The following is a 20,787-nucleotide window of genomic DNA, read 5'->3' on the forward strand; positions in this document are numbered from 1 at the left end:
AGAGTTGGGTAAATCCACTATTTGACAGGTATGTACAGTCTTGTTCACTGGAGTACTGTAGGTCAGAGCCAGCACACCTAAATTCAGTTACGCCAGATGTCACAGATGTTGAAGAACAGTTTTTTCCATTCGCGCTCTCTTCTTAGACCCCAGACTTCCAGGAGACAGGGGTTGCTGACCTAACCCTGCTTTAATCAGTTTAATTTACTGTGTTTAAATGAGTTAGGATGGATCCTAACCAAAGCATAACATCTCCAGAGTCAAGCCCGTGGATGACTAGCGACGGGTGACAGCACGGAGATACAATAAGTGCAGTTTGTTTTTTTTTTGTTTTCTTACAAATGCCAGAGATGGATTAATTATGCAGAACGCTTGAGTGAATTACAAAGAGTTTCTTTTTTCGAAGGACTTTTGGGTTGTATTGGTCGGTGCTTAAGTGGAGAGAAACAGGAAGACGGGACATGTAGCCATAAGTCAGGAGTCCAAACCTCCCCCGCTGCGATCAATACGTCTGCTATATTTTGGTCAAAGTGAGATAGCTCAAGCATTTAGGTCACCGGGTGCCCTGAGAGATGGCGTTTTATACCAAAATACTGAAAGAAGCACATCTTTTACCCAGTGCAGTTGTGTGAGGATCTGTAGTCCAAGTTCTTCTTGATCCCTGATCTGCTTGTCTGGGTCTCGATGCATTTGGACACTGCTTTCATCATTTGCAAAATTACATACAACTTATAATTACATCATGAATATGAATTTAAATAGCCCCTGTAGTTTGAGGGTGCTTAAAAAAGGCTTTGTTTAATATATGTACTTTATTTCAGGAGCATAACAAGTAATTAGATGATATAAATAATCTTTTTGGTTGAGAATCCTGTGCAGACCTGTCTGGAAGTCATCACATATCTATCTTAAACACACACACACATACATACACACACACACACACACACACACACACACACACACACACACACACACACACTCACACACACACACACATAGAAACAAACTGTCAGTAGTCATATATATCTGGGTGTGACAGAGTGCCAAACTTCCCACCTTAGCCCTCCCTTCTTTCGAGCTGCAGACACACTCACACCCACTGAAACAACAGTGCCACTTAGTTTAGGCTCACGCTGCCTAAACTGTCCTTTCCCACTTCAAATATTTATTAGTCCTTTTTGCACCTCTCCCATGCCTGTGTTGACACGCGCTGTAATTTGTTTAATCCTTCTGGCAATTCTCCTCCCTCGCCACTCTTGCTCCATTTTCTCTCCTTTGCCCCCCCTCACGAAGAAGCTCTGGGAGCGTAAAGTGTTTCCATATCCCTGACCACAGTCGGAGGAGAAATGTAAGTTGATGCCATTGTGATGGACTGGCACGTGGGTGAGAGGACAATAGAGTAAAAGATAGGAAAGTTCAAGGTTTAACCACAGCAGCTCGACTATGGTACACAGAAAAACCATCACACACCACAAATACCTGAGTATTTGCTCCAGTGTCGGCATTCTGTGGAGTAAAAGATTTGAAGGAGGTCCCAAGAACACTTAAGAGAGAATAATACACAACTAAATCATCTTTTATCTTCTTGTTCTCGTAGGTGTGGAGCCTCCCAAGGATCGTACATTTGTACGCCTACAGCGGCGCCACATCAACGTGCCACTGTACAGCATCCTGTCCACCATCACCATACTGGGCATGCTCATGGCGGGAGCCTTCTTATTCTTCAACATAAAGAACCGAAACCACAGGTCAGTACCCCCCACTGGTGAAGGACATCTTTTGAATGAAATGCTAGCCGCAGAATATGCAGTGCAGGGAAACAAAACAACAACAACAAAGGAGGATGACGTCATCCCCCATTAAGGAGGATGACGGATGGATGGAGATGAGAGGAGTCGTAGGGGCCTATGAACACGAGAATAGTTTAGCCTTGATCTTTCTGCCCATTTTATTTTACAGCATGTTAGTCCATGTATATTTGAGAATGATCTAAAATCATCTATTTTAATTGATTTTAATATCCAGTTTTCCATTTTTCTCCTTCAGACTAATCAAGATGTCCAGTCCCTACATGAACAACCTGATCATCTTAGGGGGGATGCTCTCGTATGCTTCCATCTTCCTCTTCGGTCTGGATGGCGGGTTTGTCTCTGACAAGGAGTTTGAAACCTTGTGCACAGTAAGTGCTAGAGATAAAACATGGTACGAAGGCCAGGGTTTGATCCCCGGCCTATTAATTGCTAATGCCAAATTCTACCACTTTAGAAGGTCATGTGCAAGCAATGTTACCTACGGTTTCATAGGTGTGAAATTTGCTAAGATATTGCCACTACCTGCAAGCCACTCTCGGGCGCTATGTGATCAAGAGAAGACTGATTGAATCTCCATGCAGGTCTCCAGCTAGCACCAAGCACATTAAGCGTCTCCCCCCCAGGTAGCATTACTGTGTGACTATGTAGATACTGGATTAATTAGAGAGTTTTGATTACAGCGATAACTAGTTTCCCTTGAGGTAACACCCTACCAGACAGATGCGCACACACACACACACACACACACACACACACACACACACACACACACACACACACACACACACGCATATGCATATGAAAGTACTGATAGACAGCACACATCTCGAGCTGCCTGGAAGTTCTGCTGCACGTCACGTCAGAGGAGATTCTGTGAAAGGAGCACAGACGCCGGTGCACGCACCGCCAAATATTGTGCTGTTTTCCCGGGGAATAGATGCCGCAATTGATTTTTATCCCTTTTACTTTTTTCTAGTACCCTGAGTCCTGCGTGGCGGTACAGCCCCTTGAGTGTGATAAATATTTAAGGAGGATATGTCATGAAAAAAAAGATTATTTTTCTGTGCTCAAGGTAACACAGCCCTTTCAATATGTTCGGCTCCACTTGAGTCTGAAAATATGTCGCTCAGTGAAAGGTAGAGATTTGCAGGGTCATGTGATGCTGCAGACTGCCGTAGAGGTGGAGTCATCCAGCTCATTAATATTTATCTCCAACTAAGTCCACATTTTGCTGTGTTTGCTGTGCCTTTGAAGTGGGAAGAGAATAGTGTCACCTCTTGTGTATCCTGTAAGGTACGTATGCAACCACAGGGTTTAATGTGTAGTCGGAGACAAGAGGCTGACATAGATTTGAAAAAAAAAAAAAGAATGCAACAACCACACAGGTGCATCGTATGGATAATAAAACGCAGAAGGACAGTCATTCAAGGTTTATTTTGTTACAGTTCTCTTTATTACACTCAAATGTGTAGCTTTTGGAGCTCATCCAGCACTTCCTTCTATGTGAAACAATGTAAAAGGATCTGATTTTGTTTTATTTGAAACCCAAGTGCTTCGGTAATGAGACGGCTAAGTGGTCCAGGATGCTCTTTCTGAACCCAGGATGACAGAAATAAACAAATAGATAATAAGGTGATAGCTTCTTATTTTCACTGGGCTTATAACATAAAATAATCACGTGTGTTGTCTTGGTTTTGACAGGTCCGAACGTGGATTCTCATCGTTGGGTATACGACAGCTTTTGGTGCCATGTTTGCCAAGACCTGGAGAGTGCACGCCATCTTCAAAAATGTGAAGATGAAGAAGAAGGTATTGAAAATGATCATGTATACACATTTAAAGCTATTTCTACGACTGTCATGTATTTAGGTCCACAGCTTTACAGTTTACTGATAAACATCACACAGCTACTGAGATTGCATCAGAAGGTGCGTCCAGACATTACTGTCTATGTTGGATAAATCCACACAAAGGATTTGTTAATCATTAATCTGCATTGCATGATGGGATATTATAGGACACTGCAGCCAGTCCTCAGCAGACAGGACAGTAATGTTTGATAGTTTTACAAGGCTAAATTACCACGTTTATGTCACCCTGACATCCAATATTGTCTATTTTAACTCCAACCTCGCCATGACTATTTAGTGCTTAAACCGAACGGAAGGATTTTTGTGAGGCATCTGCTTCTCTCGTGCACGGAGTTCGTGTGCTTGCTCCTGCAGTCTGCAGACAAGGGTGCTTGGAAGCGCGAGTGTCTGTTGGCGTTGGCCCTGTGACGGACCGGTGAGGCGTCCACGCTGGATCATACCTGTTGCTTGGTGACAGCTGGAGCAGACAAACTCTGTGGCCTCCTCAGACGTCATAAAAGCATGTTTTAGAAGTGTCTCGAGAGCAGCTCTCTGCTGCTAAACATGCAGTGCTTACCGGTAGCAGTCACAGCAACTGAAGTAGTACAGAAACTGACTTTAAAGCCATTAGCTGGAATTACAGCTGTCTACTCTTTCTTTGGAGTATTTGAGATTTTGAAGAGGCAATCAGCTTATCTTCACTTCTCAGGAATTGATATTTTTTTTATGTATATTTTTAATTTTTTCAACATAATCCTAATTGTTATTTTAGTCTTAAGGTTGTTTTCTGCACTTTTGTGTAAATTATTTTTTTTGCGCTCGTATGCAAGAGCTGTTGATGGTATGTAGTACATTGAGTTCTGAAGCTTTATTCACTTTTCACATCATAAGATAGTTAGTACTTATTATTTCTTCTTATTGTAGCCTCAAGCAAATGGGTGAATAGCTGACATACAGAACCAAATAAGGAATAGCCTGAAGCAAATGCTCTTTTTTTTTAACTTGTCATATTCACATATTGTTCAGCTCTTCAGTCAACTTATGTATAACATACTGCACATCTCCACAGCAACATGCACGGAGCTGGTCTTACCCAGGAGGCTCACATGTCTCTTGAAACCCTAACACGGGGGCGTGTGGGTGATTATGCTCAAACTCGTGCCTTATGACAACCAGTCTGAAAAACTGGCAGCCCCTCGCACCTGCTTTTAAAATCTGTTCTAAGAGGGAGAGAGAAAAAAAAAAGATTTATAAATACAAATGGCTCTTTAAACATCTCACACAATCTGTTTCGCTGGCCCAGTTACATAAAGTGTTGTTCTCTGTGTGTTGAAACTGTGCTCCGTGTTTTCATATTTATAGACCTTGCTCTATCTCCTTCTATTTCTCTTTTTCTCTCTCACCCTTTCATACTGGAGGATGTGTGGGTGGCCTGCCAAAAAGCAGGAAGAGAGCAAGGAAAGAGGGATGGTTGAAGGAGTGGATGAGGCGAGAGGGATGCAGGAAAGTAGTGGCTGAGGGGATGCTACGAGGTAAAGCGGGCCACAGTAAGGGGCGAGATGAACACTGTGGGCTCGCTGGTAGAGAAAGTAGGTTGGGCGCTATTAAAGGAAGAAAGAAAAAGCTGGGGAAATGGGGCAAATGATAGAGTAGATTAGCAGAACCTAGATCAGAGAATAAAAGATGAGAAGTTGCTACCCGGCTAAACTTTTTGAGGTTTTCCACTGCAAATTAAAAATGTATGCCACCCAACCTGGCCTATCTCTTCTACATTTTCCTTTTTGAAAATGATAATTTCATAAAGCAAAACAGCTTTGCTCTTTTAGACTCAGGATCCCCCTGACATTTAATTCCTGATTGTTTCGACTCAGTTTCCCTCCTTTCCCCCTCCGTCCCGAACTAACAAAGACAAAACAAATGTTTCCTCAGAGGCAGCACACCCTGACTGCATACTTCAGCCCTTAACCCTCAAGATTTATGTTCTGTTGGCTCAGAGTCCACGTTTGTGTGCAGGACACACACACACACACACACACACACACACACACACACACACACACACACACACACACACACACACACACACACACACACACACACACACACTCCACTTCATCCTCACTGATTGAGTGCAGGTGCTTTGGCTTCAGCAGACTGATCGTTCCTGTCGGTGCCCTGAAATGCCTGCCAACTACTGCCAAGAAGGGACAAACACAAGTGTTTAGCCATGTTTTTTCAAACTGTGGGGCTGAAACTGCATCCCTGCTCCTCGCTCATCCTTCCTTTCCTTGTTTTGTGCATACCAGGAGGGCTGTGAATCAAGGCTTGATAAGGGATTCACTTGGTGGGCTCCAGCTGACACCCCCCCCCCCCCTCTTAAAAAGCCCCAGCGGCGTCCTGCTCCTATACACGCCTCATCCCCCCGGCCTCTGCAACAGCTGCTTCTCAGTCTGCATACCTGGACAGGACTTCTCTGTATTGAGCGTTGGTCACATGAATATACATAACGTGTAGTTCAGTCAGCTCATAGTACAACGACAGCATATGTTTCATCATCAACAACCTTTTTTTTTTTTTCTGGTGACAGCACTTCCTGGTCTTGTTTGTAAAGGCTTCACAATAGATTAAACATTTTTTAACAACCAGTTTTAGTTTTTTTAATAGTATTTTTTGTTTACTCGCAGTTGAATGAATTAGCCTTTTTTTAAACATAGAAAACACAACACTGACAGACGCTCGATAACCGCAGGTGCACTACATACAAACTAGAGAGACGTGCTGTTTGGCAGCTATCGCTGGTTTTGTTCTCAGCCACACCAAGGCCTCACACAAACTGTGCATATTCGCTTTCTTTGACTCTTTGTCAAGTGGCATTTGTTGCTTAAAAGGAAGTCATTGTCGCCCAGTGTTACCAGGGAAAACAGATAACACTTGAAGTAATTTAGAATCATTACTTCCGTAGATTGTCAAGCAAATTGTTGGCACAGTAGCACATCACAGGTTAGCAGATGGTGGTGAAGAGTTTGTTTTTATCGCCATGTATTTGGAATAATAGAGGTTTTGGTTTAACTTCATTAGAATATTTGAATTGTTGTCCATCACTTCGACCAGATCTGCTTCCACCTTTCTGTTTCTGTGTTACAACTCGTCTTTACTCAGCAGCAGGTCCTTCACACGCGTCATTGTCTGACCTAAAAACATTTTGATATGCAAGACTGAAAGAGCCAAGAATCCAACAACAGCCCATCACAGTGAGTGGACGGTCTATTCTGTAAACCACGGTCGCCCCTAAAATATGTTAAAAGAAAAACTGTTCAGTGAGAAATATTATTTGTTTGTCCGAGCCTGTTTGTGATCAACGTCTGCAGCTTCAAAAGGCAGCACATCAAAAAAAAACGACCCCCTCGTGTGCCACATCCTGATCCTGCTGGACGGCCGGTGTGGGTTGACTATATATCCTCCACGTAGGGCCTGGCTTGTAATCCCTGACCTTTGCTTTGATCTGTGCTTCCACACAGCTAAACACTATTTAAATCAAGATCACAAACAGGTCAGGGCTTTCATCCCTCCAAGTCCGGGGTACAAAAGAGAAGCTTCAATAATTGACAGTACTGGCTCCCGTTTGATGGATCGCTTCCATATTCTCACACCAAAAGGAAAATGAAATTAGCTTTATAACATCCGAGTATCATCACGACTGGTGCAACATCGACGGGCCTCGGTCAGTTGCCCCTTCAAGGACGATCTCTTAAATGTACCGTACGTGCTGATTGTCTACAAATAAAATAAATAAAACAAAAAAAAAGTGTCTTGTGCTGCCCGTTTGGCTTGTTTCCTACGTTATTGGGAGGTAAGTTGCTCAGTGATAAGGATGAAAGTGGGTGGGATGGCAGTCACTCGGTTCTCATAATTACATTGGTCAGTATGAAATGTTGCTTGAAACCGCCACAGGCACACACGCTAGTACAAAACATCAGCAGGTGGCGAGTTGTTTGGCTAATACGAGCGTCTCATCTGTTCTTCTCTGCAGATCATAAAGGACCAGAAGCTGTTGATTATCGTTGGTGGGATGCTGCTAATCGACTTGTGCATTCTCATCTGCTGGCAGATTGTGGACCCACTCAGGAGGACTGTGGAAGAATACAGCTTGGAGGTCAAACTTCTTATCTTGTCTAAATTTGCACTCCATTATGACAGTTTTGTTTTTTTTAAATTAAAGCTTGCCTCAGCTGAGAGTGTGCTGGTGACACAGATCCTTGATAGGAATCCCTGTTATTCATTTATTTGAAGAGTTGAGGAATGCCAAGACTCTGCCTTAGGGTGTAGCTTGAGCATCTCCGTTGAGCTCGATATTTTTGGGTCAGGATGTGAGCCATTGCTTCCCTCCTGTGTTCACCCATTGGCCGGACATTTGCCAGCTCGGAAAGGGAGACGTTGGCAAAGCCCACTGGAAAAGTAGGTACTTGGCATCATGTTTTTTTTCTGTGCTGGAGAGGTCGCGTGCTGTTGAGTAGATATTAACACTGCAACGCTCTGACTGGAAAGAATACACTGTTATTTCCTGAGTCTTGATTCAGGATTAGCCCAGCTTTGGTTCCAGCTGGCTCAAATTAACATTCTGCAGCACTGGCGTCAGATGGTGTGTGAGGTATCTTTTATGTCAGACATGACGTTCAGCGCTTGTGCATAAGTGTCCAGACTAGGAATCAGCAGGTGTCGCTTATGACAGACTCCGCTTATTTAAATGTCATGCAAAGTGGGTTTATCGATTGTTAATTTTGTCTTTCTGACCAGCTTAACATTCAAACGTTACAAAGGGCCAGTTCTGTGAGCAACTATTGAGAACTGGCTTGTTTATCAAATCTGTGTGATGCAATAAACGCTGGTTGTGTAAAAGAAAGCTGTATTGTTAATCACACCACAGTCTCTGGTGGCTTTAATCATTTCACTCGATTTTATTGGTCTATTTCTATCAATATGGTGATAGAGCAACACACCAGTGGCCTTGCATGCATATGAATTTCTCCTAGGGTGGCAAGATGGTGACATTATAAGCACTTTTGGCACATTGCAAAGACATTCTGGTACTGAGCCTGCTGGTCATGTGGAGCTCTTTTCTGTGTGGAGTTTGCTCATTACCTCCACCATTATGACACATGACATTATGTGCTTGGTTTGGATTATTTGTCCATCTGTGTGCAGCACTGAGCAGGTCAGTGTTACGTCTGAGTGACCACCGCCTTCCACCTATGTGGATGGATTCGATATCGTGGGCAGTAGGGCTGCACGATTCTGGACAAAATGAGAATCACGATTTTTTTGCTTAGAATTTAGATCACGATTCTCTCACGATTTTTTTCCAATATAAAATGTATTGCACTTATTACTTTAACTTTGCAACAGCTGAACAAAAATATAATAACAATAAACATCTCTTGTCTTCTTTACACAAACCTTTGAATAATTTAAACAATAATAACAATTTTGAACAATATTTGTTCCTCCCTGAGTTGAACACCCTTTCAGAAAGGGGACTTGTAACAGATCCTGTAGTTCTGAGGCAACAAATTATTCCTCTGGCTGCTTTTTCCTGTAATAGCTGACATTGAACATAAAAACAATAAACATCTCTCTTGTCTTTAAATAATTTTAACAATAACAATTTTAACAATATTTATGTGCAATATGTGTCAGGTGATGAGAAAGGTAGATGTTTCTCCAAATGTAATCCACAATCATTAACAAAATATAACAAACATGACAACATGATAATTGACCATGACAGGACTACAACAACCTAGAACATAGGCCTAGTCCTTTTTTTATGCAGCCATCTTTAAAAAAAAAAAAAAAAATTTTTTTTTTTTTTTTTTAAATCGTTGTCATTTGGAAATGAGATCGCGTTCAAGCATGAATCGAGATCGCGATTTTTTAACGATTAATCGTGCAGCCCTAGTGGGCAGATAGCAAAAGAAACGGCTGAATTTATATGCACTTTTCTCTGTATTCCGACATTTGACAAGCAGAAGTTGCTGCTTCACTTCAGTTCACATTAAATCCTCTGTCTTTAACCACCATCAGCTGAGCAAGGACTTTCTGCAGTGAATCGTATCTGAAGTTTCAAAGATATTACTATGTAGTTAGTTAACAGAGGGCTGTTTCCTGAGAGCCCTGAGGCCTCAGGAATAGACTGCATTAGTAGATCCACATCGACCCTTGTGCTAAACAGAGGTAACCGGAAGGTTATGAAAAGAAATGCAGGTTCTTTTGGATGATTTTTAGCCTGACTTCTCTTAATTATCCTGGATGAAATGTTTTGTTGCCGCTTTGCTCAGCCCTCAAGGTCCTGCGGGGGCCTGGAATGTACCTGACCCTATCCTCTGCCATATTTGTACATATCTTTTTGAATCTCCTGTATAATGAAAATCTTTTGAAGTGATAAATAGTTCTCAGCAGGTCACATAGGTCCTTTTGTAGTCCCTGATGAGAACATTTTTGTTTGAGATTCCTGTGGAAGACCATAGATGTCGACACTTTGATGCCCCTTTCAGTGCACTGTAAAAGCATAGTCTCTCTCCAATTGTATGACTCTAGACAGAGCCAGATTTCCTTTGTGCCGACTCCCCCTTGTATATTTAAGTCGGCTTGAGGGATGAAGCAAAATCTTGCTTAACACGTACATTTGTGAATATTTTCAGTGTGTGCAGTCTGGTAGCCATGGAGTATTCACTAACTGTAAGCCAGTGGCCAAAGGAGTGTTGTGGATCTATAAACCACTGAGTGTAGGAGTCTGCTTCCCCCTTGGGACAGTGAATCTGCATGCCTGAGCTGAGGCATTGGCTTCAAATGCCAGCCCAGCCTGCCAGATTCCCAGCACCAGCAGCAATGGACCTGTGGGGTTGAGCTGGGGGAGAGACAGGCAGGGGCTCCTCCATACACAGAGCCCCCGAGCCTATCAGGTGGGACCAGAAACCAGAAGGCGATCCAAACACCCTGAGACTAGTAATGGAGAAGAAAGGGACTAAGGAATAATTATAATGCAGTTTAACAAAAAATGTCAGCGCTGAGGTGAGTTTCATAGTGATAGAAATAAATACAGTCTAATGCACAGACTAACGCAAGAACTGAAACAGATAACGCAACCAAGAAATTCAGTCGTATTACAGTTTTTCTCGATCGTTTTGGCCCATTTTTCCATTCACAGTTTACTTTTTCAAAACAGCTCACACAAAGCCCTTAACAGAAGCTGAAATAACCAAAACACTTTATGATGTTTGCAGAATGACACCACTTTATCAAAACTTGTCACACATCCATCAAAACCAAACTTTTCCATCAAAACCTACAATTTTTTCTCAATTGAACATGTATGTTTTCTCATTTATTTAACAATGGATAACAAAATTGAAACCACAGCTATCAATATCAACTTTTGTTCAACACCCTCATAGTATTGACTATTTTACAACTGACAACATACTACAATTTGGGTTTTGTATTGAGCACTCTAACTTAGTTATATAACTTAGAAATATACTGTCACAGAGTATTTACAGTAAAATCAGAAAATGTGTATACAGTAAAATATTGTAGATCTGTTTTTGTATTGCTGAAGTTCCTGTCAACACCATTGATTTACATTTGTTCTACTGTGTACAAAATGGCAAGATTCTGACAGAAAAATATTCATTGCAGTACTTGTCACATGCACATACTGTAAGCGATCCAAATGACAGGGTTCAATATGCAGTACAACAAAGGTCAATTCTCAAAGAAAGTACTGTAAATGAAACACAATCAAATGAAACCCTGTAAATATGAAAAAAATAAAAATACAGGAAAATTACGCATTGTCGACACGGGCCTGACGATCAGGCCACATGTCCTCGTCCACGTCCTCCTCGATCTATGCTTGGTGTCAACTTCAAGCTATTGACCTCTTTGATAGGTTGAGGACTACTTGCTTTGTTTTGCAAAGAGAGTTCACACAGGTGCTGATCATTTTTAGAATTGAGAGAGCAGTTCCAATTGGCTGCTACAAAGTGTCTGCAATGTGTTGCCATGGTAAATCAGTAATGTTTTGTGTCTCTTTGTGAGAAGTGTGTTAACTGTTTTGAAAAGTGTATTAAAAGTCAAAGAAAATTGTGTGAAAGCAATGAGAAATAGTTAACTGATTCGCCAGAGAGGACTCTTGCTGTGCAAAGAAGGTGTGAGCATTAGATAAAGTTGTCCCATGATGCGCAAAATGTGTCAAAGCAATCGAGAAAAACTGTAACAGGTATGAGACATGATCATGAAGATATAGTGTTCACATTCATCCAGGTGTAAGGCCTGTGTGACATCGTCTTCGTTTGGACCGGTCCACAAGGGCCCACCGGGCTCCTCACAGGCCGGGAGTGTGCGGCCGGAAAATGTGCAGGCCGAGTTGGCCAGTCTGGATGGATCCGGATGCACAGATCCTGTCACACGGAACGCGGTAGATGCTTCTTAAGAGTATACAAGTTGAAAGAATCAACGTTTATCCATACGGACCTGAGGTGTACAACAAGTACTTTCTCACCTCTGCAGGGTCCCGACCGATGTGTGTTGTTGTATCCCTAACCCTGTGGGATGTCAGTAATTGCGTGATGCAAGTGCAGCTTGGCAGGATAACTGAAGTTATGCATTATTAATGGGCAAAGGATGTGTAAACACCAAACTCTCCAGCTTTGTGCTTTCTGATTGATATTTTTGTGATTATCAAACATATCCTACTTGCAAACTATAGGACTGTCCTGATTAGGTTGTATCCTTAGCGCCAATTACGTATTCGGTTAAATCTCCCAGTGAGAAGTGTGAGAGTTGATCATGGGTTCACAAGCCTGCGTGTACTTACTGTGTACGAGTGTTTGTGCAATAACAACGCAGTCATGATACAACAGGAGAAGCTCTTCATTCACTGTGAATACGGAATGAGAGAAGCATGTAATTTGCAGGGGGGGCAGTTGATTTTTGAAATTTCAACATCCAGGGATGATGATCAGTGTAAGTGAGGTCACAACCAGACCTCTCTGTATATTGTATGAGGAGGAATGGCTATTGTTGAGATGTTGAGTGAAATAATCCTGCTCATGACATACCAGGGGATTTACCCAGCAGAAACATGGACAAAGTCGGTCCTGCAAAGGCAATCCCCTCTTCCCTGAATCCAGCAGGCTAAGCCTAATGAGTTACCATCAGCTAAACTAGGCCATTCCCCTTTGAATTTTTTATTAGCATTGACAAGATGAAGCTAAACAGGCTGGCAACAGATTCTTGTGGAATGCTTCATAAAGCGTGACTGATTTAATACCGTCACCAATACAAATAAAGAATGGCCAGCGATCATGTGGAGAATGAAGTGTTGGAGAGGGAAAGTGACCCAGGGGTCTTGTTTCATAGCTGCAATTCGAGCTGCAGTTTTAATTACAGCTTCAGATGATGCGTCTTTACCAGACGTGACTCGTGACCTTGACTTTGTCCCCGGCCATATTAAACAACCCTCTGATCTGTTTTTCGCTGTGTGCTGTTCATGAAACACAACCGAACATGTGTAATTCTATTAAACAAAAAAAACAAAAAAAAGCCAACGCAGTTTAAGAATTGGACGATATTATAATTGCAGCGCTCCCTCCTCACTCACTGACTCATGAATGATGTCGGCACAGTGACTTTCCTTCCTTAAAGTGCTTCCTCACAAGCAGGAATCGCTCCGGCTGCTCCAAGAACATCCTGGGAATGTTGATAGAAAGGTTGGGCTTAGTGAGCAATTAGATCGATTTTGTGGCTCTTTAATAATTGAGCATTTGTTAATGGGCTGCTGTCTGCCACCAGATTAAGCCTTTGCAGTGCAGACACATGTTGTATTGACAATGTATACACGTGTGTGGAAGCATGTGAGTTTATGGTCGTGGTGGTTCTTTTTTTTTAGGATGTTAATTATGTCGATACACAAATGTGTCTTCATTTGTGCATCTATAGTTTAAATTGGACTCTGGGCTTGTTTTTCTGCATGCACCTGCTTGTTTACTTTTGCATTAATTTCCTCTCCAGTCGTCCTGGACATTGACTTCTGCACAACAAAGAACTAACTTTCCAGAAAGGAAGCGATTAGCATGCTGGTGGATTCTCCCGCGGACCCCCACTACTCTAGTTCCTCCTCAAGTCTTTATCCCCCCTCCCTCAACTGAGGATTTTTTTTTTCCCCCCGGCTTGAAAGCTGCTGCAAGCATTGGCAGGCAACAAGCTGCAACAGAATATTGCAGTGTGGCATTACCATGGCAACGGCTATGGTTCCTGACATCCGTAACGCAGTGAGCGGCACTGTTGATTCATGAGACAAAAATAACCGGTTGAGGCGCCCACTTCATCACTGTAATACATGCTGACATGATGGAAGGAATTTAAGTATCCATATAGAAGTGCATGTCATATATACATTTGTAAAATCTTTATGACGGGTCTATATACACACACACACACACAGGTATGATTTCTTGTTTTCATCTAAATTCTGAGATTTTTCTCAGCTCTCTGGCCTCTGCTGCCCCCACCTGTATGCAGCACCGCTAAGAGGAAGAAAAGAAGGGAGGGGAGGGGAGCTTGAGCCAGTGCATTCACCTGCTCTGAAATTCACTTGACTTAAGTAGCGTGCAAAAGTATGACTCAATGCTCGCAGTTAATGTGGAAATATTCCTCTTAGCATTGGTGAGAGGATGTCGTATCACTTTGTGTTCATTAGCGGTGAGGATTGAGGCAAAGACCTCACTGTCAGGCTGAGCAAAGAGGCGAGGGCTGAGATGCAGCACCAGTCTGAGCTCTCTCCGGGGGGCTGTTGGAGTCTTAGTCACGTCTTCTCTTATGTCATTTAAATGACTCTGAAATGTTTGGATTACTTGCATTGAATTTCTATTTCCCAAAATTGCACGCAGCTCCATGTGCTGCATCAACTTTGCATCTCCCAAGAACATTCAAAATCCATTGAAATCTGTTTTGGTTTTCTTCTTTTTCAGGTATGACTTTCTTTTTCATTTGCTATGCTGTTGCTACTGTTGTTTTTTTTTATTTCTTCACTGTGTCTATTTGCACATTTTGCAACTGTGTGAATCTTGAAAGCATGGCAACTCTGCCACTTCTACCCACGAGAGCATCCCGAGGCAGATAAAACTAAACTACAGCAATCGACTCAGGCAATGATACAAGTACTTGTTGAAGCAAAAAAAAAAAAAAAAGAAAGTATTAAGTGATCCAAATGTATATTCTTCCTGCACAGTCCTCAATAGTTGTCCTAGTTAACAGTTGAATGCATCTGAAGGACATGAGGCATGTGTCTGTTTATATTTCATGGAGTTTAGTTGACATTTCCTCTCAAAATGTGTTTTTTTTTTTTATCTCAAATACACAAATACACATATAATTAAAATCCAACCCTGTTTCTCACAATCTGCTTCAGATTATAAGGAGTAATGAAATTCACTGCCAACGATGGCCAAGTATCTGACCAGCATAATGGAACGTCGTGTCATATCGAACACTTTTTATGCGGCATCAGTTTTGGTGCGCTTTGGTGAGCTCTGAAGCCTCTTTGTCAGCATTTAGTAAAGCACCGGGTGAGATCAATGCCTCTTTAAAGTAAAATGGGTGATGAGGGGATAACCACCACCTACCTACATCTCATCTCATCGCCCACCTCCAGAGGGAGGAAGGCTTGGAGGCATAGAACAAAAGTGTACATAGATCTCACACATTCCTGGGGATTTTTATGGCTCTGTGAGCATCTAATCACCCATCCTTAACTCTTTAGGATGGTTTTGCATGACATTTACATTGATAGTAAGGTATTGTAGCTCGATGTATTGCATCATCAGATTATATCGAGCGCAAAAATTGTAGCAAATGTAAGAAATATCATGTGTATCATAGTTCCTGACAGTCACATTTTTGCTAGGATTTGCAGCACAGAAACTGCAGAGCAGCTTCCATCTTTTACTGGCGCATTACGGCTAAGCCATTTTTACCTTGGTGTTTTGCAGGTTTTACAGCGAGCATACTCATGTGTTTATAGTTTTGACCCTACTTAGCCTGCAGCTGTTCAGTTTCTCTGTCATGCCCGCTCCTCCCACGCTACTACGGTCGCCGTTGCCAGATCACCGGTCCTGACACTACAACTCCCAGCATTCCTCAGTTCTCCACATCATGGACTGCACCTGTGCCCTCCTCACCTTCATCCATTTCACCTGGTCTCATGCTTATTTATACCCTGCACATTCCCCAGCTCAACGTATAGTATTGTTTGGTCCACGTGTCTTATGTTCGTCAGGCTACACCTGCTCAACTGTGTCTCTGCATGCGTCTTTACGCTCTGTCATTTCTGGATTAAATCCTCCTTTAGTTACTCTGCGCTTGTCTCGGCCTGCTACTTTAAAACCAAACCAGGACAGGAGAGCTATCTCAACCTGCATGAAATATAGTGCGACTATAAACTGGTGAAATAGCTGAATTTATTGTGGAATATGCATAATGGATTTCAAAGGGCGAATAAAGAATCGGCATGTATGCAATAAATTCTATCATAGTAATTCATTTGTTATGTGATGTCAAAAAAAAAGGCAGAATGAGAGGGCGAGAAGAGAATAGACTTCAAATAATTGTATTGGTAAAAGTAAAACTCAGGGGCAGGTAGAACCCACTGGCCTTCCAAACTCATGCTCCAGAGCACTTGGTGTCAGTGATACACAACTTCTGCTGGCCTACAGCATAACCAATCAGCTCCTGCAATGGACCACCCACATAACCCACGGCAAGGACTTGCCTAGTTCACAGGTTCCATCGTTGTGGTCCATTCATGATAATGGAGAAGCACCAACGACAGAAGCCCCTTAAAACTACCCAGGCTAATCGGAGGGCTCTCGGCTACGTAGGTCTTCAGGGGCATAACGAAAAGTCCTGCATAGGGTACCCAAGGTGGCCCCTCAATATAAGCAAAATTGAAAAGGAAGGTTTTAAGCTTGATCTTCAAGGTAGAAAGGGTGTCTGCATCCCAAAAACAAACTGGGTGCTGGTTGTACTCGTCCAGTCAATGTTTTTTTTTTTGTTTTGGAGGGGAATGCAGTCAAATTTGTCTCGTGGGGGACAGGAGAGTGTGATATGTGTTAGCTGACAGTGTTATCGGTGAATCGTGCAGGGAAGCACTCTAAGGACTGCTTCCGAGGTGCAGCGTTTGTTGACACGCTAACTGGTAAATTGGACGTGTGGTTGTGCATGACTGAGCCTGTTCAAGTGAATCTGTTGAAAATGGAATTGGGTGGCAGCACTCCGCTCTTTTACCTCCTTTTCACCTCCACAGTGCATGCTCAGTGATCCCCCCACGCCACCCACCCATCCCGACCACCACTGTCTCTCATTCTCTCAAAGAAAATAAGCAGAGTAAATTATCTCGACCTTCAACCGCATTGCTGTTTTCCTGTCCGCTCACTTTTTTTTGCCCACCCCCCCTTATTTTTTTTTCCCCTGCTCCGTCCACCCTGTTAGCCCAGACTGCAGTTGCTAGGCAACAGCTGATTGAGCTTGATCAATTAAAAGTCTTTCAAATGAAAAGTGATGTCATGATACATTTAAAACTGATTTTGTACATTTAAAATATACTCCTACCATCCTCCCCTCCGCAAGTATTGATATAATGTCCATTTCTCTTAATCTTTTCTTGTACCCCTCCTTTTGCGTCCAGTTCGCTCATTTAGTCGATCCATTCCTGTCTTTCCATCCTCTTGCATCTTTTAGACTCTCGTTCATACCAGTGACACATTCTATCAGTGACCAGACACATCCATCAGTGTTCGGCAGACACATGCACCCACAGTTTGGGGAAGCCTGATTTAGCTCTATCTACTCCAGCCCTGGGCACAGAAACAATAAGTTATGGAATCCAGATAGCGATGCAGCTCTTAATGACAGTATTGATGATGATGGTAGTGCTTTTGTATATGTTTGTTTGTGTTCCTATTTTAATTCTTATAAACCCGTACAGACCACATAGTTCAAAACATTTAGCTGTTAGACATATGCATCTTTCTACAAGTCCTATTGTTGGAGTATAAACCATCCCGTTTATTTAATATTGTAGGTCTTTACCTGTGTGCTTGAGAGGATGTATGCATGTACACGCATTTGTACCATTAAATTAATGAAATTCCAGTTTTCTTCTTCAACTTATCAAAAGCTACAATTGTTTTGACTGATAACCACTACCTGTCACGTGGACAGGATATAACAGTCAATAGCAGTTGGTAGTTGTGACCCAAGATTACCAAATGACCTTTTCTGTATTGGTACCCAGCACATGGCTAAGCTGAAGATAAAGCTGCCAGAGATTGAAAGGCAGTGTATGTAGCGATATTACACGAGACCAAATGGATGCAGCATATCATAAGAAGGTTTGTGGGTCAGTCCCTGGTGTGAGATTCAAAAAAGTGCCACTCCACTTGTCATAATCCAGAATCACAATAGAAACCAAGAGTAACAACTGTAGAAATACAGTAGAGTGCTGCCGTTGTACAATGACCAGCATTTTATATTCAGTTTAAATATGAGCATACGTTAACAACAGTTTTGCCTACCAACCAATCTGGGAGAAATTATGCAATTTCTGGATCATAGAGTAAATCCTTTTTTTCATTTGCCAAGAGTTCTCTCCATTGGAAAAGCAATAGTAATATATGTATATATGTTCTTTTTTTAATCTTGTCTTAGACTTAGGTTTTAGATGGGAAAGAGTGCTGGCAGTGGCTTAGCAGTCCATTTGTGATTTTATAAAACTTGTAGCCTGCCTGTGGTCACTTATTATCTGAGAGCTATTTGGTTTCCTAACTGGTCTTCAAACCCTTTTTGTCAACAACACGCTGAATAATGGAAGCAACAACAGTGCACGCTGCGCTGCTGTTTGCACTGTGAGTTGCTCAGAACATGATCAGAAAAAGAAAAGACAACAAACACAGGTAAATGAATCCATTAGCCTGTCCAGGCATCAGTTAATCTGTGCAAGAGGGTGAATTAAACATCATTTGTTTATAATAATACAAATAAAGTGGTTGCCTATTTGAATTGGGGAATGGCACATTGCGTTTACGTAGGGCTGGGCGATATATTGAGATTTTAATATATATCGATATATTTTCAAACACGATATGGTACGAGACAATATCGTTTATATCGATTTAAAAAAAAATATATATATTTTTTTTTTTACATTTTTTTTTTATGATTTTAATATAGCTTATTTTGTGATAAAATTGACTTGAATGTTTTATTTGTTATTTGCACAACTGTCAACCTCAGTGGAAAAGTCTGCCTGTTACTGTCTACATTGTATTAATTGCACAGTGTATTTTAATTTAATTGTTATGCAGGAAAGGGATATTTGTTTTATTTTATTCAAGAAGCATTTTTATTCTATATATGCAGGAAGTTTATTTTTATTTCATTTGTTTTATACATGTTGATATTGTGCAGACCTCTTTTAATAAAGGAACCTGTGTGACATTTGGCATGAGGCTTTGTATTAAAACTGACTGTTTTTTTAAGGGTTTGCCTCAGAAAAAAATGAAGCTAACAGAGATGCTATGCTATAATGTTTTGGGGGAAACCCCAATTAAGGCACAGAAAAAATATCGAGATATATATCGAGTATCGCCATTTAGCTAGAAAATATTGAGATATGACTTTTGGTCCATATCGCCCAGCCCTACGTTTACGTTTCCACATTGCTTTAAGTTTACAAGATTCCCTTCCTGACACTGGCATCAGCACTTTTCTTTGCTAGTTCACCAGCTCAAGCTTGAAGGGGATTCCCCCGATGGCTCCATGAGTATGGAAAATCGGAGGTGACTCATTGTTTACGCACAAGAATTACATCTGACCCCCAGCTGCTTACTGATTTCGCCCCTGGTTGGTCTGTATGCTTGGCCTGAATGGTCTATCCAGTCGGAAAATGATTGACATGCGAGTACAATGTGCCTTTAGCCCGTGAAACCTCTTTGCTTTGGTCAACACAGCATCTATGTGTTTAACATAGCATCAAATAGGGGTTGTTTTTTTCTTATACTAACATTAGTTTGATGAGTTTTATATATTAAAAGTTCTGCATAAAAAAAAACACTGGTTGGATATCATGACTAAATATCAGAATTATGAATTTGTAGTGTTGTGGTGTATACTGTAATATGATCTATACTACACTGTAGACTTGAAACCTCAGAGGCTTGTATATTAATAGATCAGAAACTATTTGGATGATCCGTATTATTGTAAAATAATCTGGGGATTTTATTTCCTATTTCTTCCGCTGAGAGACCTGGTGACAAACTGTGAGTCGAAAGGTCATGCAAACAAAGGTCCAGCTCAGAATAGATCCGACATCCATTGTTGGTGATAAGATTGCATGTATACAGCGCTGGAAAATGGGTGTGAAAAAGAAAATCAGGATTCACAAAGTAGAATTCAACTCAACTGGACAAAATTGACCACAGTCGGGGTGAATTGAGGATGCATTCAGAGCCAATCGCTGCAGTCGCATTTAAATGTTTGGGGCACTTGTTGAATAACAGTGTTAGTGCAAATGCTTCCTTGGCCACAATGAAGGACCACCTACTCATCTGACCTGGTTCCATGAAAGCAAATGAGTTAAACATAAAGAAGTAATTCAGCTTTTTCATTCACAGAGGAACTCCTGCTAATCTTTTATATACGTTTCTACGGGGACAGTGAACAAAGCAGTTGTGAGTGCAGAGCCCTCCTGTCAGTCCTGGGAGTCCCAGACCTCGTCCTGACTGTGTAGAGCTGAGTTGCACATATTTCTGCCCTCAGACATTCACTAATGCCCTTTGAGATGATATGCTGGACAACCTAACTAGCATGACACAACTAAATCTTATTAATCATATTAAGAGGTGTTCAGTGCACTGTGTTTACATATTAATCAAATCGGCCCCTTTTTTTAAATTGACAAATTTAACAAAATATGTTGTTGGCTCAATAACATATTTTCAATCTTTCATCTATAAAAAGATTGATTTTTAACATTTACCAATAATCCACTCTTTAGACTGTGT

At 41.6% G+C, this 20,787-nt stretch overlaps 1 protein-coding gene across 1 annotated transcript in view; it reads left to right on the plus strand.

Annotated features, from left to right (window-relative positions):
- The window catches only part of gabbr2 (gamma-aminobutyric acid (GABA) B receptor, 2), a 230,534-nt gene that overhangs the window by 171,514 nt on the left and 38,233 nt on the right, over positions 1-20,787 (plus strand). The window contains exons 10-13 of the mRNA XM_061742628.1: positions 1,601-1,751; positions 2,050-2,182; positions 3,516-3,623; positions 7,695-7,817. Coding sequence (XP_061598612.1) covers positions 1,601-1,751; positions 2,050-2,182; positions 3,516-3,623; positions 7,695-7,817 — 515 coding nt within the window. The remainder of the gene's footprint in view (positions 1-1,600; positions 1,752-2,049; positions 2,183-3,515; positions 3,624-7,694; positions 7,818-20,787) is intronic.

The sequence above is a fragment of the Cololabis saira genome, chromosome 15 (assembly GCF_033807715.1).
Source record: "Cololabis saira isolate AMF1-May2022 chromosome 15, fColSai1.1, whole genome shotgun sequence".
Classification (NCBI taxonomy): Eukaryota; Metazoa; Chordata; class Actinopteri; order Beloniformes; family Belonidae; genus Cololabis; species Cololabis saira.